The sequence below is a fragment of the Uranotaenia lowii genome, chromosome 3, assembly GCF_029784155.1.
Source record: "Uranotaenia lowii strain MFRU-FL chromosome 3, ASM2978415v1, whole genome shotgun sequence".
NCBI lineage: Eukaryota > Metazoa > Arthropoda > Insecta > Diptera > Culicidae > Uranotaenia > Uranotaenia lowii.
This window is the reverse complement of record NC_073693.1, coordinates 131,420,875-131,446,643: the sequence shown is the minus strand read 5'-3', so window position 1 is coordinate 131,446,643 and position 25,769 is coordinate 131,420,875. Positions and strand designations below refer to the sequence as shown.

The following is a 25,769-nucleotide window of genomic DNA, read 5'->3' as shown; positions in this document are numbered from 1 at the left end:
GTTAGCTTGAGAAGAATGATAACGCTTTAATTCTCACCTAAATTGGGTATAAATTCTTTTTTTTTTCTATTTATTCTCTTCATTAGATTTATTCTGTTTATTCTAATTATTCTATTCATTCTATTGTTTGTATTATTTCAATAATCAAATGCAATAGCGCCAGAGCCTAATAACTCTAATAAAGCCAAAATCTGTCTATTTTGCCCTGTCCTAGAAACACAGATAAACTGGAAACGTATCATGACTTTATGACCAATCATCATGCTTTAAAATTTTGGTCACCAAAGCTTTCAAAAAGTTATGTTTAAACATGTTAGCAATTTTTGTTTTTTTTTTCGATTCTGTGAGTTCTCGGATTTTTTTTTATTTTTCCAGCAACCATGATGGTTGACGAATGATATTTGCATTATTGAGATATGATCTGGTAAAATTAATAGCCAAAACACCAATGTTTTAACCATATTATGAGCATCTTTTCTACTGCCAGTCAAGATTTTAGGCAAAATGTGTAAGAAATAGTATCTTAAAATAAATGGGCAATCATAATAGAATTGATGAAAAATAGGCCTGAAAAAATATTTTCAAATACTTGCATTGTAAATCCATTTTGTGCCCTTCGATTGCTCCGTAGCTTTTTATGGTCCGATAAATGGCTACTTAGTTTTGTAATGGTTTATGATGATCACATAAAGCTAAAATTTAACGTTTCTCTCTCAAGCTAATCGATTACACGCTTAGGGTGAGTTCCGCATATCTGTGTAGTTAATAATTAGTACAGTAAATGAGAACAGACTTTTTGAATAAAAAAGAATTGGTTGTGCTGTATATGCTTCAAATCCTCCTCAATACGGGTATTGGGTAACAGGCTAAACCAAGAGAAATCAAATTTCACTATCAGACGTCAACTTGAAATACAAGTTTCATGCGATTTTAAGTCAATTTCAACATTTTAAAGTTCAGCGGAAGCCGCCATCTTGGATTTCAAGATGGCGTCAGATAAGGAAATTCGACTTCTACCGGTTGATCTCTTTCAACTAATTGAGTGAAAGCCGCCATCTTGGAATTTAAGATGGAGACGGACAACGAAATTTAACTTCTACTCGTTCATTACTTTCACCTAATAACCGTATTGTGAAGGTTTCATGATACTTTCAGTTCTTTACAGCTTTGAAAATAAAAGCGGAAGTCGCCATCTTGGATTAATGATAGATTGTTTTTGGACCTTTTTACTCAACACTCGTATTGTATTTGTATTGTATTTGTATTGTATTTGTATTGTATTTGTATTGTATTTGTATTGTATTTGTATTGTATTTGTATTGTATTTGTATTGTATTTGTATTGTATTTGTATTGTATTTGTATTGTATTTGTATTGTATTTGTATTGTATTTGTATTGTATTTGTATTGTATTTGTATTGTATTTGTATTGTATTTGTATTGTATTTGTATTGTATTTGTATTGTATTTGTATTGTATTTGTATTGTATTTGTATTGTATTTGTATTGTATTTGTATTGTATTTGTATTGTATTTGTATTGTATTTGTATTGTATTTGTATTGTATTTGTATTGTATTTGTATTGTATTTGTATTGTATTTGTATTGTATTTGTATTGTATTTGTATTGTATTTGTATTGTATTTGTATTGTATTTGTATTGTATTTGTATTGTATTTGTATTGTATTTGTATTGTATTTGTATTGTATTTGTATTGTATTTGTATTGTATTTGTATTGTATTTGTATTGTATTTGTATTGTATTTGTATTGTATTTGTATTGTATTTGTATTGTATTTGTATTGTATTTGTATTGTATTTGTATTGTATTTGTATTGTATTTGTATTGTATTTGTATTGTATTTGTATTGTATTTGTATTGTATTTGTATTGTATTTGTATTGTATTTGTATTGTATTTGTATTGTATTTGTATTGTATTTGTATTGTATTTGTATTGTATTTGTATTGTATTTGTATTGTATTTGTATTGTATTTGTATTGTATTTGTATTGTATTTGTATTGTATTTGTATTGTATTTGTATTGTATTTGTATTGTATTTGTATTGTATTTGTATTGTATTTGTATTGTATTTGTATTGTATTTGTATTGTATTTGTATTGTATTTGTATTGTATTTGTATTGTATTTGTATTGTATTTGTATTGTATTTGTATTGTATTTGTATTGTATTTGTATTGTATTTGTATTGTATTTGTATTGTATTTGTATTGTATTTGTATTGTATTTGTATTGTATTTGTATTGTATTTGTATTGTATTTGTATTGTATTTGTATTGTATTTGTATTGTATTTGTATTGTATTTGTATTGTATTTGTATTGTATTTGTATTGTATTTGTATTGTATTTGTATTGTATTTGTATTGTATTTGTATTGTATTTGTATTGTATTTGTATTGTATTTGTATTGTATTTGTATTGTATTTGTATTGTATTTGTATTGTATTTGTATTGTATTTGTATTGTATTTGTATTGTATTTGTATTGTATTTGTATTGTATTTGTATTGTATTTGTATTGTATTTGTATTGTATTTGTATTGTATTTGTATTGTATTTGTATTGTATTTGTATTGTATTTGTATTGTATTTGTATTGTATTTGTATTGTATTTGTATTGTATTTGTATTTGTATTCCATCGGACAATATTGTCTACATGATTTTTAAACTACCTCTAAGCTGTACATTATACTAACAAAACTTTCATCAATCAAATAATCATTAAGTTAGTTAACTGACCGCTTTTCCTTATTTTTGTCTTAAACACATTAGTTGTCATACGAAATTCAAATTGGTTATAAAAATCGTTAAACACCTTGGACATGGCACGGAGTGGTTCCTGTTGGCCGTAATTAGTCCGCTGGAATCCAATTCGCAGGAATTCACTTCCTCTGAAGAGCCGGGGTCTGATGCTCAAGTTAATTTGCTGCAACAACGCTGGACAATCAATGTCGTCGATGAGTTTCTTCACGAAGACAGCTCGTCCAATTATGCGCCTTTCAGCTAGCGTTTCCATTCCAATCAGCAAGCAGCGATGTTTGCAGTCCGGAAGTGCCTCGGGATTGTTCCAAGGTAAATGTCGCAGGGCAAATTTGACGAATCTCGATTGAACTGCTTCGATACGTTTCGTCCAATATGTCGTATAAGGGCTGCAGACGACAGAAGCTGTTTCGAGGCCGGATCGCACTAAGGAATAGTACAGATATCTTAGACAGTATGTATCTCTAAAGTCCTTTGAAATTCTGGTGATGAATCCAAGATTTCTGTTGGCTTTGGCTATGATAATGCTGGTGGAAAGTGATTTTTTCATCAAGAATGACTCCAAGGTCTTTGAAGGAAAACACTCTTTCAATTGGGACACTTGCTACTTGATAAATCCACGAGATGGGACTAGGCTTTCGTGTGAACGACATAATTGCACACTTTGGAATACTGATAGTTAAATGGTTCAATTCACACCAGTTTGTAAACATGTTAATACAATCTTGTAGTATCAAACAATCAGCAACAGTCCTAATCTTGTGGAAGAGTTTGAGATCGCCCGCATAACCTAGTCGGCATTCATTCGGTAAAATCGGCAACACGTCGTTGAAGAAAAGCGCAAATAGGAGTGGCCCAAGATTGCTGCCCTGTGGTACGCCTGAGCAATCTTGTAGTCATTGTATCATTCATTATTTTTCCGGTAATTTCATTTGCAGGCATTTTGCATGACCATTAATAAACCGTCATAAAACGAGCAGCACAAAAAATGCCATATTAAAATTAAATGTAATGAAATGTTTTGAAATGTAATGAAATGTATTGAAATGTAATGAAGTGTAATAAAATGTTATAAAATGTAATGTAATATAATGAAATGAAATGAAATGTAATGAAATGCTATGAAATGTAATGAAATGTAATGTAATGAAACTAAATGTTATGAAATGTAATGAAATGTATTGATATGTAATGAAATGTAATGAAATGTAATGAAATGTAATGAAATGTAATGAAATGTAATGAAATGTAATGTAATGAAATGTAATGAAATGCATTGAAATGTTATGCAATGTAATGAAATGTAATGAATTGTAATGAAATGTAATGAAATGTTTTTTATGTTTCGATTATAGTCGTTTTACCATCTTTATGGCATTCGCGACTTTATCAACATTGCAGTTGGCGGATCGTTATTGAAGAACTTATCCGGTACAACTGTGTTCGATGTTTACTCTTGGGCTCGAACTCGCGGACATCGGCTCAGGAGACAACAGACTTGCCAACTGAGCTATATCACAAGCCCAATGAAATGTAATGAAATGTAATGAAATGTAATGAAATGTAATGAAATGTAATGAAATGTAATGAAATGTAATGAAATGTAATGAAACGTAATGAAACGTAATGAAATGTAATGAACTGAAATGTAATGGAATGTAATGAAATGTAATGAAATGTAATGAAATGTAATGAAATGTAATGAAATGAAATGTAATGAAAAGTGATGAAATGTAATGAAACGTAATGAACTGTAATGAAATGTTATGAAAATGAAATGTTATAAAATGTAATGAAATGTAATGAAATGTATTGGAATGTAATGAAATGTAAAAGAATGTAATGAAATGTAATGGAATGTAATGAAATGTAATGGAATGTAATGAAATGTTATGAAATGTAATGAAATGTTATAAAATGTAATGAAATGGAAATTAATGCAATGAAATGTTTTTAAAGGTAACAAAAAGCTATTATAGTGTTTCTGATTTTCTTTTTTATTGTGCTTTTATTTTCATTCTTTTGATATTGTAAACGACCTGAAAGCAAACGTCAGGACGTATTTGTAGGTACTGTAAAGATAGCATATCTAATGAAATTTAAAGCCATGCTCAAATTCTTCTCCTCAGGAAATATTTACCCCATTCCTTGACGTTTCGAATTATTTAAGTTCCTCTCTCAATCATCATCATCATCATCAGTGAGGTCATGTTCGTCACAACCTTTTTCAATCACACAGGGCTTTTCCCGACACCTTTCGGGAAGAATTCTCTTCGATGGAATTCCAAAATCACTACCCTCTTCCTAGGATGGATGGATGGATGAATGAATGGATGGATCGGGAATAAGTTTGCCGCGGACTGACATCGCGGTGGGTTGGTGGGTTTTTTCATACTTTTTCTTCCTCTCCCGTTGAGCGTGTTCAGTTATAATCCGAATCGAGGTTCCAAATAATGGTATGGGAGTAGATTGAAAAATGAATTTCCTACAGCCACCCAAAAGAAGTGGAAAGAGACGAACACTCTTCCTACTCATTTGCTTTTTCTTCAACAAACACGCGGAGCACACGAAATCATATCTACCAACGATGACGATGTTGATGACTACGAAGTCGACGATGTCGATGATGATGGGGGACAGAGATTAACGCGACTGATGATTATCACACGTTTCCGTTGATTAGTTTTGACAGAGCTGTTTCCGCTTTTTTCTGCTGGCTTGTTTTGGTTGGTTTACTTGCTTGCTACTGGAACGCAGTTGGTCTGGATTTGGAAGGTGGTCTATTTAAGAGTTGTCGGCTTCGTAAAATTTGAACCAGATGTACGCACCCGGGTGGAATGTGTCGTTTGCTTTTGGCTGAGAACTCATAAAAAGCCATTTTCAATGCAAAAAGACATACCTACCCTTTTTCAACAGCTAATAACTTATTTGCTTGATAGGATACGAAGTTACGGTCTTCAACAAAGTTTTTCAGAGGAAAATTTCCTTTAAAGAATGAAATTTTTTTCCTAAAAACCATAATCAGGCTCAGTTCTACAGAACAAAAAAAAACGACATTGAACAACACGCGACGCAACATAACAATCTGTTTATGACGGTCGCCATGGAAACAGAAGAATGAACATGGTTGTTCATTCGCCGATGTTTACATGGCGACCGTCATAAACAGGTTGTTATGTCGCGTCACGCGTTGTTCAATTGTTAATGTTGAAATTTATTTTTAAACACTAAAGCTTAGTTCTTTTAGAAATGGGACAGTTACGAATGCGTGTATCTCGAAAACCATTCGTTTGATCTAAATACTTTCTATGGAGGAAATGAAGGTAATCTTATGATAATTCATGAAAAAATTTGAAAAAAAATATTTATCTTTTTTTGTAAGAAAAAAATGTACTTTATTCTTGGTACCTCCCATCGGCTGGCGCACACTTTTTTCATTCATGATATTGATCAGTTTTTCAAACTTATACTTCGCCTTATCTGAATTTTAGATTGCTACAACCTTCTCCTTTAATTTCTGCTACTTTTCGGTTGAATACTTCTCTTTTAAAAGAAACTGAGGGCAATTTAGTGATAAAGCTGTTTCGAAATAAACAAAACTTGATTATTTTTAGCAACTTTAAAGCGTTTTTAATGCAAATTCCGCTGGCAAAATCTGACAATAACGAAGTGAAACCATCATTAGATTGAAGTTCAAGTATAATTGGTTAGTATAGATCGGAGGTTGTGAAGTGTACATACAAGATTACTCTTTTTAGGCTTTAAAAAACAGCGAAAAGCAAAGTTTTCGTTTTGAAAATTGTTGTTTTTTTTTTTTTTCACAGGAGCAGAATTTGGGCAAATTATTTTATTTTATACAAAACAACTAGCAAATACATTCTTTGATATGCTCGGGACCTTGCCACGAGCAGACATGGTATAGGATTCAAATGCTGGAATTTGTTGTAAATAGGGTATTTCATAAGTTTTGTCGTTAATCAAACATCATCTTTCCCATTGTCTCTGTGCTGGCTGTACAGCTTACGAGTTCTGGAAGTAGCAAAAAATTATTTTTTGAGGTTGGGTTTGATTGACTCATAACAAGGCAACACTTTCAGCTTATCGGAGAAATTTTTTTTGGACATTTCAGCGATCCACCCTTAGTTTTTCGCTTATTCCAAATTAAAAATGCTGGTATGAGACTTGACTTTCCAGATGACCCTTAATCATAGTTGTTGATCATGTTTTTCACCTCAATGCTTGATTTGAACTTTGTGGACATTTTTGACAGTGTTTGCATACTTTTCCACCACTCACACACATTAATTCTTTGAATAGTCAACGGTTTTGTCAGCCATCAATTCGATTATGATGGATTTTGAAGGAAAGTGTGCAAAATTATTTTTTCCATTTTTTCTTGCATCGTAAATATCTCAAAAACGCGTAAATTTAAAATTTTGAAAAAAATAGGTCGGATAGTACTTTTCACAGGCAGCAAAATGCTGTCAAAATTTTGAATGTCCGATTACTAGTTAACGAGCTATAAGCAAAAGAAAGTGTCCCATTTCTAAAAGAACTAAGCTTTATTTAAAGGAATGCCTAGTCAATGATTGCTTCTAGTTTCAACTTTCAAAAGAAACAAAGTTTTTGCATTGGAGGTCAACTAAAATTGCAAAACAGAATCTGGTGGCATTGTCCAAGTTTTGCCGGTAATTATTCAACAAAATTTATGGTTCCTGGGTGCAATTTTCATTCCTCGGCACTATTTGCCCGCTTCACTTTCGGCTCATGTAGGTATTGTTTTGTGTCCAAATCGGTCAACGGAGAAAACACGAGAAAAAAAAACCGACCGGAGGACCGAAAAACAAATTCCTAACCGAGCTACGTCGACGACGACACAAAACGTGACGAAATGACCAGTGCGCCAAACGACCTTCTTTCTGGCTTCCCGAAACCGACACAGATCCGGCACCTTATATTTGGTCCGATGGACGGACGAAACGAGCGACGAAACTTCAACAAATCGTTGTAGATTCCGTTTGCTAAATTTATTATTCGACCTACCTAATCCTGAATTTATGCAACTTTCTAGAGTTTGTGTATTCAGGTTCGGTGCGGGTGTCCTTGTTGGGGTATTTTTTTGAGCAAAAATAAAAATGGTTTTAGCTAGTTTGCTAATATGCCCGAACAATGGTCCCTAGTGCTTGTCTAAGTAAAAGTTTTTAAAGACTTAGCCCGTTTCAACCTCAAATATATTGTTGAAGTTGAAATTTTATTTTGTAGAATATCGGTATCTTTTTCCACTGTTTCGATTGCGATGTTTGCCGAAATTTCAGTTAATTTTATAATTTTGGATCCGAAGAATTTCTGAACAGCCATTGAATAATATGTGATATCCCATTGGCAAAGCGCTATCAATTGAACTTTAAATTTAAAAAACAGGTGTCGATAAATTAAAAATAGAATTTGAAGTTTACAAATCTCAAAAATAAAAACTTAATCCTACCTTAACACGTCCTTTTCTCACTTCAGGGGCCTGCACAAACTCTCTTCGCATCGGCCGAAAGAAGGCCGTAGTACGAGAAACGGGCGGCCGAACACACTAATGTTTATTTATGGGACGTTTCGAAGGCGATTTGGGGTGTTATTTTTCGTTATGAGGAAGATAGATGGAAAACAAACAGACAAATAAAAGAAGGACAATCTTGCCGGAGAGCGCGAAGAGTTCAGTCGGGTTTTTGTTGTTTTGTTTTGCGTTTTCTTGCTGCTAAAGAGTCGTTGTACTTTTATTTTTTCAACTTTTTTCGCTTCAAGGCAAACGAAGGTGATTAAGGAATGGGTGTCAATATAGTGGTAATATTTATTGGCTTTGGGTACCTTTTTTGCACATTTTACAACCCCACAGGTGGCCTAATGAGGCGCTCGCTAAATTGATCGCGTTATTGCTGCCGGGATCCCTCCCGTTATTGAAGGGGCGCCATCTATAACGTTGATGGACTACGTCGAGTCATTAGAGAAAGTGAAATTTCGCTACATTGATGACTTATGGAGAAGATAAACAAGTTCTCAAACTAATATATATAAAATAAAAACTTTCAACAGATTTCTCAACCTGGAAGCTACAACCTTAATGAAATTTATAAAAGTTACATTTAGATAACAATAACTTTTAAAATTGTTTTGATAAGGTAGGAGTCATATTGCTTTCTAAAAATTTGTTTATTGAACTTATAAACAGAGAATATAACCTTCAAAAGACAGCAGAAAAATTAACTAAACATCATTTAGATTTATATCGTTGCATAGTTAAGTGATGATTATTTGTTTATTTGAAAAAATCATCTGACATAATTGTCTTAATGATATACTCAACGCTCAAATGACCAACGGGCAACGGGTGTTTTAGTTAGTTTAATTTTTTTTTTGCAAACCTGGCAAAATCCGGTCATTCGATTTCAAAAATTTCAACTCAAAATCTGGTCAATATCCGGGTGAATTGGGTCAAAACCCAGGAATAACTAAACAAAAATTTAAAAAAAAATCATCAGAACTCATCAGCAGATTTTCGATCGTATTTTAAACTTCCAAAAAACCTTCCATGATTTTTTTGATTAAAAAATCAAACCGAACTGTTCTCAATTTGTGGATTAAATATCCGGGCAAACCCGGATAAAACAGGGAAACCTGGTAAGCTTGAGTTACACCATGGACCGTCGAGAAAAAAAAGTGGGAGCGCCAAATCTTGAGCTTTATATCTCAGAAATCATTGAACCATTTACACCATTGAATTGCTCAAAGTTCTAAAATTATATTCGCATGCAAAACTTTTTCGTCGGGTTCCAACATTTTGAACTAGATATCGATATGTAGTGGTAACCTTGAAAAATCAATGTAAGGTAGTTCCAGAGCTCGTAAGATCCCTAGCAGATTTATGTATGTATTTGCTGGTTGTTTTGTAAAAAAAAATAATGGTTTGCCAAGACTCTGCTCCTGTGGAAAAAACAACAATTTTCAAAACAAAAACTTTGTGTTTCGCTGTTTTTAAATAGTTGAAAAAATACTCTGGTATGTTGGCTTCGCAACCTACGAACTAGACTAATCGATTCCACTGGTTTACAAAATTTGAAAAAAAAATCGTGAGCTTTATTGACCGACCTTTATTTTTAATGTAAAATTGGGCGCTGAATCCGAAAATTAAATTCAAAAAAAATCTCAGTAGAACAGTTTTTAAGTTATCCTCCAAACATGAAATTTTGGAAAAATTAAAAAAGTACTTGAACTTAGATTTAAATATCAGCGAAAGTTTTAGACTCGATGGTAACATTTAAAAAAATCTGAATTTCTATTGGCCTTAAATATCAATTCAAAACAAAGATTTCAAGTGGTTATTTATCAAAATCGGTTGAAAATTGAAGAAGTTTTGGTTACTTTACCAGTACAGTATTACATTTTTGCAACACGTTTTGAGGTGGCACAAAACTTTTAAAGTTTTGCTGATTTTGAATCAGCTGAATCCACCAAATTGCCCTGAGTTTTTTCTAAAAGAGAAGTACAGACCCCGTTCGATTTTTGCAACACGCCCAAACATTATGTGTTACCAAAACCAAACTTTTTTCCTTTTATTTCTACAAAAACAACTATTATTATTATCAATAACATAATATTTCGTCATTTTTTGAGCACTTTTCGTCATCTACAGTCCTCCCCCCTCCCCAACCATTCCCCTAGGAGGTTTGAGGCCGAAAAACGTCAAAAACTGAACTTTATCGGATCGCTTTTTCATTTTTACTAGTTAATAACTTCATATTTGACTAAAATATTCCCAGTTTTTTAACTCATTATATTGGATACTGAACGCACCACAGACATCAGACTTTGAAAAATTGAAAAATTTATATGATGAAGAAAAAAATTTAAATCACATATATTTCTATGGAAATCATTTTTTCTTTAATTTGAAGTACACCATATGAAAGCTTATATTAAAAACTTTCATTTGAACTATTAAAAATTTATATACACTAAATTAGATTAAAATGAGTAAATAATAATTTTTTTCAAAATTCAAAAACTTTAAAGCCTTGCCAAAAAAAGCCCCGCATTGCCCCATACTCTTTTCACTATCAAGATCTAGTTTAAGGTCCTAAAATTACAATGAAAGAGATTCCAGGCACCCCAATACACCGTTTTTTGAGTTATTGTCAAATAAAGCTGAATATGTCATGCAAATGGTTAATTTTTACCCATTAGTGAGTATAAATTCTACAAAGTGATAATGATTTGTCAAAAAAATGTTTCTCTTGATTGATCAATCATTTCACACATTTTTTTCATGAGTTTCATAAAATGTCTTGATGATATTTATCATTTAATGACCAATTAGTTCAAAAACCGGTTTTCAAATAAATAAAAAGCAGGGTAAAAAATAACACCTTGCATCCTACTTCATAATTTATTTATAAAGAATATTTGTACTAATTTATTTTAAGTTAGATAAAACAGTAATTTTTAGATAAAATTTTCAAATATTACAAAAGACTCCAAAAAACCTAAAAATACTTTTTGCCGCCTCATTGTATGGAACTGCCCCATAGTGCATTCGTCATTTAACGTATCCTTTCACCACATATGTTCGTTAAGTCTGTTCATGAAGTCTGGTCGAAACGGGTCGAAACAAGTAGAAATGGATTGATAGCTGATTACCTGTCTCTTTCTAATTGACTTCGACCGATTTCTACCAGGTCGAAACGAATCTTGTTGCCGAGTTGGATTGGTTTAGACTTGTTTCAACTGACTCCATTGAACAACGACCTGACTAGTTTCGACCAAAACATTGACTCGTTGAATATCTACCAGTTGACAGAAACCAGTTGAAACCGATTTTTATCAACCATTGAACGAAGCTGTTAATTTGGGTGTTTGTTGATCAAATATCAAGCTTTGCACACGCAAAATAATCTGCACGTAGCGGCTACGTGAAAAGCTACATCATTTTTATCCAATTGATTTTCACGTAATTTGTACAAAAAAAAGGTAAACACTCTCTAATAAGAATTGATGCATTAGGAACTTCGCCTACAATTTACGTGAATTTTTTATTAGTTCAACCCGATGTGAAGACGGAAGCTCCGAGAAACCTGTTAGTATCGAAATCAAATTTGAATCGATTACACTTTTTATTTTTCCTTTCTATTATTGTTGGTTTAAACTGTAATGAAAATAAAATAAAATTTGACACATAATTAAATTTATTGTCACTATCTTTTGGCACCAACACTTTCGAAAAATGTAAATTGCCAAACACACTTCATTTTGGAAGCTCTGCAACGCAGCTTGTAAAATCCTGTTGAAATTGAAAAAAAAAAACAATTATAAATAAATTAATTATCTTAATGTTTAGAAATTTACCTGGTCCAGAGAAACGGATAAAATGTTTAATTGTCATTATCGAATCCATCCCATATGATTTTATGAATGGCATCCTGCTTAACATCTAATTCGTCCCACAAAATATAGTGCCACCAGTTCAACGGAAGGAATCTTGCTTACAGTAGGTATAATTATTTTAAAAATTTGAAACAGAAAAAAAAGTTGTGAGATATCAAAAAGATTTCCTGAATAAACTTACATTTTAAAACCACTGCTGAACAGGTACCATAAAACGGGGTAACTTTGATCACCGCTGATACTTTGACCAGCAATTAGTTTCTCCACATTATCATGAATAACTCAGTCAATTATTTGAATTTTTAAACTGTTCTCTACCTTTGAAAGCCTTTAAACTGAGTATCAAATTGGCAAAATTTGGTTTGTATTTGAAATTTATTTCTGTTAGTGAAAATGTAATTTCAAAATCTTAAAATATCTATTTTTCCAAGGATCGAAAACAATCCGCTCTTCTGATGAAACCAAAAAGTATTATTAAGAACTTTTTTCTTTGTATATGTATAGTTATAAAGCTATTTTATAGTCATTTAATAATAAATCATTGATATTTAAAAAATAAGGACATTATCCAAGAGTAAGCCCATATTGGGCAAATTGATAGGAACCATATCAAATTTTTAGCATTGAAGAAAAAGTGAAAATGGAATAATGGGAGGGCCTAGGGGAATGTGTGAAGGTACAATTTTATTCGTATTTTGAAGCTTAAACTATTAAGCAATTGTTATAATATTTGCCCCTAAATGTATGCAGCATCAATGTTTTTTTTTTTCAATTATAAATGTTTTTAAAATAAAATGTAAAAAAGCATGTAAAAATTGATGAACTAGCATTTGTGAATATTATGAAGATGTTTTGTATCCTTTATGATCAAGAAAACACGTAAAAACCATTAAAATAGAGACTGATCAATGTTACCTCAAAGCATCAAATTCTGAACAGACATGAAATCGATTTTTAAATCAAATTGAAAATAGTCTAATAAATTTCTGCAACCATATTTTACGTTCATAGGAGTCAAGTACTGGTTTTAAAAATATAATACATGGCATTTTCCCCTTAACAGAAAAAATAATCGAAAAAATGAAAAAGTGATCAATCTTCAGTTTTCCATTGGACAGGTTTGCAAATTTTACCAAACTGAGCATACCTTATCTATGAAACAATGGTTTTGTTGATTTGTTTGGTTCCGGTACGAGTTATATCTGAAACGATTACAACTCTTTCCAAAAAGTGCTCAGTTTTTTGCCGAAAAATAAAAAAATGCTGCAGCGAGTTTCTAATTGCCTGACCTAGATTCAATACTTCCTTTTTGAGTTCAATTATGTTTTTATTTTCAATTTTGTTAAAAAAAAAACATTGTTCACCGAAACAATCAACGTTTTTCCAAACCACTGTTATGAGTCAAAATGGTAGCCCGTAACAGTTGTTATTCAAATTGCTCAGGGTGCTTAATCGGAATAGCGCACGGCACCCTTTCAAATAAACGAATATCAAATCAAAATCAAATTGCTCACAATTATAGTCACATAGAAGTCCATGGCAACACCCGAATATCAACATAGAAATCAACAAGTTTCTAGCAAACATTTGGGATCATTCTTTGCTAGTATACAGTCAAGGGGCAATCGGGATGAGCTAGCAACCAAGATATGTTTCGTTTTGCTTGCAAAAATGTGACCCATGCATGATTGTGTGGAATTGGGTGGATGTTGTAACTAAAGAAACTATAGTAAACAAAGAGGCGTAATCTGATCCCTTTTGAAATATTAAGCTTGCAACCCTGCTGTAGGGCTGCCTTTCAGACTGCTTGGTTTTGCCCGATTGGAATGACACTGACAGAAAATCAAAAATTCCAATCGTGACATTTCATCTCTTTGTTTACTATAAGCTCGTTAGTTGTAACAATTACGGGTCGCTTTAATTTTTCCAAATTTTATTGAATTTTCGTATTTTAAATGGCGTCCACGATAAAATTGTCACACAAAAAATTGATTCACAAAATTCGCAATTCGCTAGTTTTCATCCGAGTGCCATCGAATTTTCGGGGATTGAAATATATGTAACTATTAAACTTCATTTTACCATTTAATTCGTATTTTATTTTCACCATGGCCTTAACCCCGGCCATAAGATTCTGCACAACCTGTGAATCAACCGTTCTTCGCATGTAAACCCATACTTTCTTCAGTTCCTCGACTGTCTTCTTTACCTTAGGTCATTTAAGAAGGTGCTGCTTCAAAATCGTCCAGTGAACATTTTCGGCACGAAATAGACCCTATTGTCCACATACCACTTCAGCTCCACGGTTGACGAAAAAAAAATTCTGTTTTGATGAAAAAAATCATTACTTTCTGTGATTTAAAAAAAATTGTGACGGTTTTCTGTGATGTTTTTTTCATTAATTTCATTCAAAAGCCATGTCAAGATGCGTCTCTTTTACAATTTACCTAAGAAAAATCAATTAACATTGCCAATTTTTTTCAATTTTTTTTCATTCAAAGATAATCACCAAAAATTTCTATTGACATAAAAAATTGAATTTTGGAAAAATCGTCCAAAATTTAAAAATTCTGTGAAATTTGTGAATATTCCTGAAATTCTGTGTTCTGTAACACAGACTCTGTGACGAAAATTGGCTAAAAATTATGTGAAATTATAGATTTTCCTTCACTTCTGGGCTTCCTATCGGTGGTCAATCGTTCCTCGAATCACTTAATCACTCGCGGCACCGTGGAATTCACGATTCCCAACGTTTTAGCGATGAAACGATGCGAGAGATCCTTGTTGTCGTGATGAATGCGCATGATTTTATCACGCACGAACTGTTCTTTCGACTCAATTACCGCGAATTTCGATCACAGGACTTTAAAACGTCGTCCACTTTTAATTAATATAAACGATGGTTTCCTAATTTTAAACTAATTTTCCGTGATTCTTAGAAGCCCAAATAAACCAGGATTATTTTGTAGCGCTGAAATTTTAGTACCGGAATGTACAAGATGCATTTTTTCCGTATGTAGGTTGATCAGATTTCATTATCAAGCTCTTTCAAGTGCGTATTACATTGTATTAATAATAAACAATAATTAATTTCGTTTAAATAAATGATAACATGACAAAAGTGATTCGAGGATAGCAACGGCTTGTTTGAAATAAAAAATGTCATGGACTGTCTACGTGCGCGTTAGTGGGAAAATGTCACTACCGTAAATTAATAATTTGCACATTTGCACATTTGCAATACATATCTCTTAAACTATTCAGATTAAAGCGTGATGTAACTTTACCCATATGTTGTTCCTTGTCCAATCAGTGCATCGGGAAATCTGTGAATAGCTCATGTTTGAATAGGGAGAAACTTAATTGCCTTTTACAACTCCATTTCCAATAACTTCCCTAACTGACACGGGGCGACAGAAAAACTTTCAGCTCACCCCCTTTTTTATCACAGGCCTGGTAGGTAGCTCCAACTCAACTCAAGTAGCTAGTCGGTACCTCCTTTTTCTGATGGTATGGCAACAAACTTTTGGTCCAACCACACCCATCGGATGACTGCGAACGACTCGGGAAAGGGGCCGTTTGCAAGAATTAACAGCAGAAAAAGAACATATGCTAATCCTGGCTCCGACGGTGGTGCCATTCATCGTCTTTCATGTATTTTGCTTTGTTTTTGCCAGCTCACACATGTTTACTAACGGATTTTCTCCCTTTCTCCATTTTCTTTCTCTCTACCCTTACAGTTTGCCGATCCTGCATAGTGCGATACTTGGAAAGCAATAAATACTGTCCCAAATGCAAATCCTACAACAACAAAACGATCACGGTGGCTAATTTAAGGTAATTGGACACACTTGGCTTTTTTTTACTTTGCTCTCTCGTCCCCTTTTTGTGAATATGTTGTGGAACAGATGAAGGTTTTACTTTTTAATGGCGTTAAATGATGTGTTGTTTTTTTCCATGCAAGTTTGTATTTTTTAGGCATGAAAAATTTCAATTTAGCTTGTGAATTCGTTATCTTACCCTGTGAAAATTGACTGCGTTTCATAATTTCCAATTATAAGTAGACAGCAGAGCAAGGCGTCTTTCTGATATGCATTATCAACTTCCGTTGAATACCTACTAGCTGTAAGGACCATTTGTTTGTACAAAATGTTAACTAATAAGGGGTGGAGAATTGCATGTTACCATCGATGACATGACAGACTTGAGTTATCCTGTCCTTTTGCTGTCTTCCTTCTGTCCTCTTTCATCCATTCCAAACCATCCCGTTCAAAAACACGAAACGCTGTCAAAGTGATGAATATTTGAGCAATGCAAAATTAATATTCCATATCTTTCCAACAAACAACCCCTCCTTGATAGCTAGAGAGCTCGAGAAAATTCCGGCTTGAGGCAATTCCGGCCGTATGTTAAATGCCACCCCACACTCTGCTAACATTTCTCATCCCATTTCTCTCTTTTCTTCATATCTCCCGTATGCTCTTTTTTGCTTCCTCACCCAACTTGTGTGCCATCTCTGCAGGCCGGATCGGATACTGAAATCTCTGGTTTACAAACTTGTTCCGGGGCTTCATCGGGCCGAAAACCAGCGGGCGGCCAAGTTTTATGCCGAACAACAGCAACAGCAGCAACATATCGGCAAAGATGACCTCGGGGGAAATCGGAAAGCGCCACTTGCTGCTCCGGACCACTGCTACCTGGACGACCAGAATTTCTTCTCACCGGAAGAGCTTATCAGGTATGTTCCTTCCTACCGTTCTGTGTTGTAGTCATCGATATTTTCGAGAAGGGAGCTAATTCTGCTTATAGCTGGGGCTATCGATTGTTTCTGATTCGTTTCTGGAATGAAGAATGCTTTGAGGGTTTTTTTAAACATTATTCAACTGAGATTCAAGGGACACAAACAAATTGTAACAAAATCAACAATCAACAAAAGCAATTCAAATGTATATTTGACAAGAATTTTACTAAACCAGAACCAGCAAAGTTTCATAAATCAATGTAAAATTGTGAGCAAGTGCAAAAGGCATGTAAATACGACCTTTTCAAAACTATGCCTTATCATATTCAGGCTGGAATTCGGCTGAAAATCGTTAGCTTGAAAGGCATTCGGCCAAATGGGTTATCAAGCAGAATCGGCCCGGCACTTGTAACAATTATTCGGCTAAACGGACATTCGGCCTAGTATCCATGTAAACCAGGGTCAAAAAACAATAAACAGCTCCAACGACCATTTTGGCCTAACTACCATTAAGTCTGCTGACCAATCAGCCTAACATCATTTCGACCAGGCGCAAATTTGGCCTGATAATCTTTTGGCCCAACATCCGTTCGTCCGAATAACCTTCTACCAAATAACCTTCGAACCTTCGACTATACACCCCATTTGGGCTTGTGATATAGTTCAGTTGGCAAGACAGTTGCCTCCTAAGCCGATGTTAGCGCGTTCGAGCCCAAAACTAAACATCGAACACAGATGAACCGGATAAGTTTTTCAATAACTGTCCAACTGCAACGTTCTCAAATCGTTCAGTTTAAATGACCTCGAAAAAAAAATGTATGGTGGACTAACCGGTTTTTTCGGAACCGGTAAAACCGACCATTTTTGGAATACCAAAATTCCGGGTTTTTAAGTGGTTGAAAACCGGTATTTCCGGTAAATTTATCTTCATCCTGAAAACAAGTCAACAGCATAACATAATTTATCATGATGTAAAAACAAGCTTCTTTTTCATATAAAACTTAAGATTATTTGTTTATCCAAGTCATTTAGACTTGATTGGACTTTAAATTCTGTTCAATATGATCGCTATTTGTTGTTGCAGGATATCTATCCATCGATTGTTTCAATTGGCTAAAGCTAAGTTATTTTGGTATTGTTATTGAAGTTTATTTCACTAAATTAGCATAGGTAGATATTTCATGTATATCTCTGAAATGATATTGTATTGTATAATTTTATAGTTTTAGTTATACGATCAATTATAACTTTGCGAGATTTATGCGAGTTTTTTATAATATGTAAATCATTTCTGTGCAAGTTTTTGTAAGAAATAGATGCTCATAGAACCATCAATTTCGCGATCGTTATCGTTAGTAAATTGAAGAGGATAATATGACAGCAGTGCTTTATAAAAATGTTTCGTTTTATCAGTCATTATTACTTTGAAAAAAAAAAAACTAAATATAATCGAATAGAAACTCAACTCATCAAAACTAACTAAAAAAAATATTTAAGATTGAATTTGAAACGCATATTTTAATAAGAGCTTTGTTTCCATTTTTTTCATGGTCCGAGATAGTGATCTTAATTTCTTTTAAAGCAAAATGTGTTAATTTTACGGCAAAACTCAGTGAGAAATAAAACTGATTTTACATTGCAAAACGTGTTGTTTTGGCCACTTTTTTGTAACAAACTTTAACTCCTAAATACCAGAGATGTACCGAATATTCAGTCAGCCAAATATTCGCCGTCGAATATCATCAAAAAACGATTGAGCCAATGATTAAGAATTTGGCCAAATAGTTCAAAAATTTATTCTTAAAATTCATACGATAACGGATGTGTCAAATTTTCCAAATGATGTTGGAAAATTAATAGAATATCTAAAAGTAATGTTGGAATAGTTACCCAATAACGAAAATTTTACGGTTCCAGTGAAACATCTTAGGTGTATACGTGGATCTTTCACTGTAGATCGTGCTGGAGAATGCTGACGAGTATCGCTTTATACTTTGATTTTCGTTTATTTAAGATTTTCTTGGATACATTCGGGTTGCCGATAAATTCAATAAAATACTACAGTTGGACCAAATCTGGCCAGGATGCCCAGATATTGTTAAAAGCTTCCCAAATTTTACCCGTGTCTAAGAACATTATTTTTTAAATTAAATAAAAAACTCCAATTCCTCTTTGAAAAATTATAGTTTTTGTGTCCAATAACCATTATTAAGAATTAATTGAAAAATTAACATCGATTGTTTTGAATTCTTAAATACAATTTGAATACTGCTCGATAAAAATATTAATTTGAAAAAATTCTATAACTTTCCTCTTGCAGGTTTTGGAATAATGTCTAAAATTTGTTCATATTTGCCCTTTTTAATTTAATTTTTTTTTCAAAAATCACCCAGAATCGTCTTTGCTAATATTATTATATGTTTAGTGTGTGCTTAGTGTCATCGTTCTTTTGATTTACTATTTTGTAGATATCTTGCCGAATTTTCTTTAATTAATGTGAAAAATACTAGTTGAATGATATGAAAACAAATGATAAATCAAAAATATGTAAATCTTTGTGAAATTGTTATAACATTTTAACAACCTTGGTAATGACCCAGGGAAAGGCGGGCCCAATTTCAGAAATGAGATATGTTTGTGGGCAAAGAAAAGAATACTTCTCTTTGTGAAAAATGTTCTACAAAATTCGTCCAGATGAACATGATGTTACTTTTCCATTCAATCCATTCAATTCCATTTGTCGTGATACGGAACACCATGTAAATAAATGAATAAACTTTGAATAATCCCTGCGAATTTTAAGTTGAATGAGGTAACATGTCACTGCCTACCAAATTACGAAAATAAGAAAAAAAAAATGGAAGAACCTCTTTAAAAAATTGCCATTTCATAAGGTGTTGAAAACTTAAGACGTTGCTCTGATTTAAAAGTATTATTGAGGCCCTTTTAGCCAAAGGGCTGCACGTGCATTAAAGTAAATTTTGAGGAAACACACTTTCAAGATGTTGAATTTGGTTATTTTCTATGTACTTTTTGTCAAATTGTATTAAATGAAATTCTGTGAAACTAAAAATCTTGAAATATAAAGGGTGTCCAACATCAAATTGCATCACTTATCAAACGCTGTAGAAAGTCAGTTATTGAGTTATACAGTATAGTTCACAAGGTGTATTTTCTGTATTTCAAAATTCGAAAAAAATAGTGTCAATCAAAGAGCAATAGATTCATTTTTTTTTTGCATTTTCGGTGATATTTTATTAATTTAATGATAAAATTTTACATAAATATAATTTTTACAGCATTAAATAGAAACCCAGAAAAAACTCATTAGAAAGAAATGCTAAATCATACATATTTCGAAAAAAGTAGAGGTTTGCAAGAGGAAATGCAAGAGTATTTACTATGAAAATATTTTGAGCAATACATCTGATTCAAAACTATGAAAAAAATAAACAGAATACTCGGAAGGTTAAGGACTAAATCCGATATTTTCTTAAGAGTTGATAACACCGTCGAGGAAAATCAACACGAAGTTTGTATTACATTTAACAATTACACTTCCAGCATCGGCAAATCTTTCGCAAACACTTTTACTAGAGACCCTGATTTCAACACTTTTTTGTATATTAACCGTGTTTCTAAATTGTTACTGCGGCCTGTTTCACATAACGAGGTCACTATTGCTAATAAATCTTTGGAAAACAAAAAAAGTAGTCCAGACAACATCTCGCCCCAGGAACTCGAAAATCACCACAAACATTTTGCCAAAATTCTCGCGGATTGCTTCAACAAAATCATAGAGGCAGGAGTTTATCCAGAGTGCCTCAAAATCGCAGGAGTAATCCCTATATTCAAGTCTGGTGATCGATTCGTTGTAAATAATTGCCAATCCATTTCAACCTTGAGCGTTTTCAGCAAAAATCTTGAGAAGCTTTTGATAAGCAGAATGCACAACTTTTTAAATGAAAACAACGTTTTTTACCATTTACAATACGATTTCAAATCAGGATCTAGCACGCTTTCAGCAATCTGCGAGCTGATGGATTCTGTAATTCAAGAAATAGAAACGAAAAAATTGTGGGCGATCTTTTTCCCGACCTTAAAAAGCTATTGACATTGTAAATAATCCACGAAGTATTGTTGAACAAACTTGAGTGCTGTGGCATAACAGTCTTAGTCAACGACTTAATACGAAGCTATTTGTCAAATTGAAAGCAATTTGTCTGCTTAAGAGAAGAAAAGAGCTCCCTAGAGAAGTTGGAAGTTGGTGTTCCGCAAGGCAGCAATATCGGACCCTTAATTTTCCTACTTTACATAAACGATCTCAGTAAGCTGCTGCTACGCGGTAAGTATCTGAGAATAACTCCAGACGGAACTTTTTCTTGGCTCTTCCACATTGATCGTTTACAAAAACGAATATCATCTTTTAGTGGAATTTTATGGAGAGTAAAAGCATTTGTTCCAAGTCACGTTTTACTGAAATTCTATTTTGCCTTCATTCACTCCCGTCTTTATTATTTGATAGCGGTTTGGGGTAAAGAGCCATTGTCTCTTCTCTCCCGTTTGCAAACCCTTCTGAATCGTTGCATTAATACAATCTATAATCTTCACCGTCTTTACCCAACAAATTTACTTTATTCCGATAGATCTCACAACATAAATTATCTCTCTCTATACTTTGAGATTTGCAAAAAAGTACATAATTTACGTATTCGATAATTTGCACTCGTCTAACCATAACCAAAATTTGATATTTAATGTGGGCCTGAGAGTTCATAATACCCGTCAATCTCACCATCTTATGCGCAGCACAACTTCTACTTGTCTTAGTAAACGTCGAATTTCCTTCATTGGTCCTAAGAAGTTCAACAGCCTTCCCGAAGATATAGAAAACAGTTCCAATAGAACCATTTTCAAGATCAAAATAATACAATACTTCTAAGTAAGCCTAAGCCAATAACCAACCACTAAATTAGCAATTTTTTATTTTGATAATTTCTTGGCAGTGAGTTTAGTCCTAATAATGTTGTTTTAGCTTTTTTTTCCAATTCTTATAAATTAATATTTAATTTGTAAATAATAAAAATGGATCTCTTCAAAAGAATGTTCTTCTACTAAGATTCATTGAGTAAAATTCTTTTTTTGCACTTCCTCGTAGGAAACAATATTTTTTACGTTCTCGCAGCATGATTAATGTATGTCCACGTTTTAGTTTTTGAAGTTGTTTTCTTGTTTGCTGCCAGACATGCTGAGAACAAGGTTGCGAAATCACAGGAAAATATGTAATTTCACAAAATTTTGAGGAAATTTTCATCCCAGATTCTGTGTCACAGAGCACAGAATTTTATAATATTCACAGATTCGACAGAATTTCTGAATTAAAAATGGAATTTCAAAATTATTTTTGAATTGGCCAACATAAAATTTAGTTTCTTACTGTGAATAAGAATAGATTTGTAAGCGTTCATTACCTGGGGGCTCAAAAGAACTTTTTTGTAAAGGGGAGTGTGGTGGGCCGCTTAGAAAAAAAATACGTACGCGTTTGAAAGTGATTTTATAAGACTTCTGGGTCGAAAACAGCATTAGCAAAAACAAAAAAAAAATAAATATGATAAATGATCCGATAATGATGTATGTTTTTCACAAAAACTTGATTTACTGTTAAAATTACTTCTAAAGCTCTCTGCAGCTGTCTTTACATTCTTTGGTCAGTTAATGATTCAAAATATGCTGTAGGAAGATTTTTTGCACCATTTCGACTTATTTTTATTCGTTCCATTATTCATAAGATGCCCTGAAGTGATTTGAAGCCAAAAAGTTTATTTTGTATACAAGAACATAATAGGAGTATAGCAGTATAGGAGAGACTGACCTATCATGAAGCAGGCGTTCAGTGAGCACCTCAAACTGGTCAATTCTGAGGAAGAAATGATGAAAAAGTGACTTTCATATGTTGCGTTTTTTTAGGTAGAGTTGATTCAAATGTACGGTTGAACGTTTTGAACTGGAATGAAGTAAATCTGAGGGCATCTATTCTCTTTTCATAAGATTGAAGCTTAAAAAAGCTCCGCAAGCCGCAAATTATTGTTCACGAGCCAAATGTGGCCCGCGGGCCACGTTTTGGCTGCCCAGATGATTGATTTAAGGAAAAGAAGTTCAGAAGACATACTTGCATCTTTCCCAGTAGAAAATATCGCTGATATATACGTCACTTTATAGACTCTTGTAACGAATACTTATGCAATTATTCGAGACATTTACATTATTCCAACATTTTGAAGGAAAAATACCGATTTTATTGGTTTTCTTATTTAAAAATACCGGAAAACCCGATTTCCAAAAAATGGTAAATCCGACCACCCTAAAATAACAAAAACTCCTATAACTAATTTTGTAGACTTCAATTGTTTCCAAAGTTCGTAGTATTCCAGAATGGGTAGTTTAATTTGAAATCAAACTATTCGTCAGAATTTTTTTTAGGAATACATAAAAACGTTTACATTTTCCAAACTTTAGACGAGCAGCCGGGATATGAACTGAAATCACAGTGTCGTTCACTCTATAGCCGGAAGCAAATGTCGAGTTTCAATGACCGGTTGAAATCTGATTGTACAATTTTATTTCATTCGTTTGTGCTTTTTTATTCTTCTTTTTTACTCCAGCCTCTCGCTCGAGTACCACTACGACTCGATTGGGGACTACGACCCGAAGGCCCAGGCCAAGCTGCCCGTCACGTACCTCTGTTGCCCGGCGGCCGTCACCGTACATCATCTGTACAAGTTCATCCTGACCAAGAACGGGCTGGCCCTCGGAAACGACCGGATCCAGGTCGACATCATCTACGAGGACGAGATCCTACCGCACGAGTTCACCCTGATGGATGTGGCGTACTGTTTCGACTACAAAAGGGTGAGTTGGGTTTTTTTTTCAATTTATAACAGTTTTGAGTAAACAATTTAAGTTCTATTGACGAATGCTTTATACCCAACAGTCAAATAGATAATTGATTGCGTGTTGAAATTCAGTGGGGGATACTAATCTTCTTCCCCATCTGAGATTCTCAAGGTTGACCACTTTTCATCGCACGCACAAGTCATCCCCATTGAGAGCCGGGTTTCAGTTACTTCACTACCCACTAGCTAACTATTCACCTTTGAGTAGAAGCACTGAAGGAATCCGAAGCTCTCGACTTTTTTTCCTCTTCTCAAGGACTTCCAGATTACACGCTCTCCTTTTGCTCGAGTCTGTATCTGTACTCTGTACCACCTACCTACACCCTGTTCTTTGCTCAGTTTCCGAGCTGTTCGGATGAAGCGTTTATCATGCTCAACCTCCTTCCCAACTCCCATCTCTCTTTCGCGAACCGTTTTCCTCACCTCACACGATTCCAGTGGGTAAAATCCCTGGAGCTCCCAGGAGGAGTATCGATGCGGAAAGAATATTCCATCACTAGTCGTTCGCTACCTTTCCCATTTGCACTCCGACAACGAACGGTGGCCTTTAGGCAAAAGTGCTTATCACGGCAATCTTTCAACGTAATTACTGGTAATTATTTTCACTCCCTGCTTGCCGGGAAACTTTCCTGTCGGTGAAAAATCTATCAAAATCAGATATGATTAGGCATCGCGGTGCTTTGGTTTACACAGTCCTTTGGGTTTTGCATCGAAGTGGAAAATTGTCAATTTCCAGGTTATTTGTTGTTTTTGAAAGTTGAACAAAAATCAAAATTGTTCAATAAAACGAGTTATTGATAATACATGTACCCGCAGAAAAATATATTTAAAAAATTATAAGATTTCGGCAAAAATAATACAAATTTTGGTTGAGAAAAGGCACAAATATATTTTTGATAACACTGTCAAAAAACATCGATTAAAAAATACACCTTTTCTAAAAATGATTCGAAATTTCTTTCGAAACAATAAAATAAATTTGGGTTTAGAATTACAAAAATTTTATTGTTGAAAAAATAAATCATTGAGGGTTTCAGAATAACAAAACTTTGTACTGAAAAAATTTTGATTTTGATTTGAAGAATGTTCGGATCTATTAATAGCCGGTAGGACATCATTCCGGCAAACATTAAATGCTATTTATGTTGATCATATGAATTCATTTAATGAACAAAAACGCATTTAATATTTACCGGAATGATGTCCTACTGTCTCGTGATGTACTTTTGTTTTGTTCCTGACGTCTTCCGGATGGACCATGTCCCTAGGATCCGGGCTTACATCCATGGCTATTGATTCAGCCTATTCCAGTAGAAGCGGACGCTGCTGAACTGCTGCTGAAAACTTTTCATCATTTTTTTTCTTTTTTCGACTAATCGTTTTTTCAATTACACGTTTATCGAATAAACCCAATATTGGTTTCGAAATAAACCAAATTGTAATTGCATGTAATAAAAAATGAGTGTGTAAAAATAATAAAAAATTTCGTTCATCTTTATTTAAAAAAATTGTGAAAGCTATACAAAAATCTGTTTTTTTAAATACAAAATAAAATAACAAAACGTTTTTTAGAAACCAACCCGCGATCTTTTTCTCCGTTTAAAATGTACGGAATCCCAACAAAGGTAATTGGTTTTTATTTGTCGTTTCAACGCTGAATTTTGGAATTCATCATTGAACGAAGCTTATTTAGGGATACCAAACGCACTATTTTAAGAGTACAGGAACTCTTTTCCGATTGAGAAATTTGAGTACTCTTCTTTTTGATCAATTTAAAGAAATTTTTTTTCTGAGAGACATTTTTAAAGAAAAATGAACTTATTTGTTTTAGTTTGTGGAGTGTGTTTTCTTGTCTTATACAGGAAA

At 33.4% G+C, this 25,769-nt stretch overlaps 1 protein-coding gene across 1 annotated transcript in view; it reads left to right on the top strand.

Annotated features, from left to right (window-relative positions):
- The window catches only part of LOC129757251 (protein suppressor 2 of zeste-like), a 96,043-nt gene that overhangs the window by 51,735 nt on the left and 18,539 nt on the right, over positions 1-25,769 (top strand). Inside the window, exons 3-5 of the mRNA XM_055754411.1 lie at positions 15,950-16,046; positions 16,732-16,947; positions 23,613-23,859. Of these exons, the coding sequence (XP_055610386.1) occupies positions 15,950-16,046; positions 16,732-16,947; positions 23,613-23,859 (560 nt within the window). The remainder of the gene's footprint in view (positions 1-15,949; positions 16,047-16,731; positions 16,948-23,612; positions 23,860-25,769) is intronic.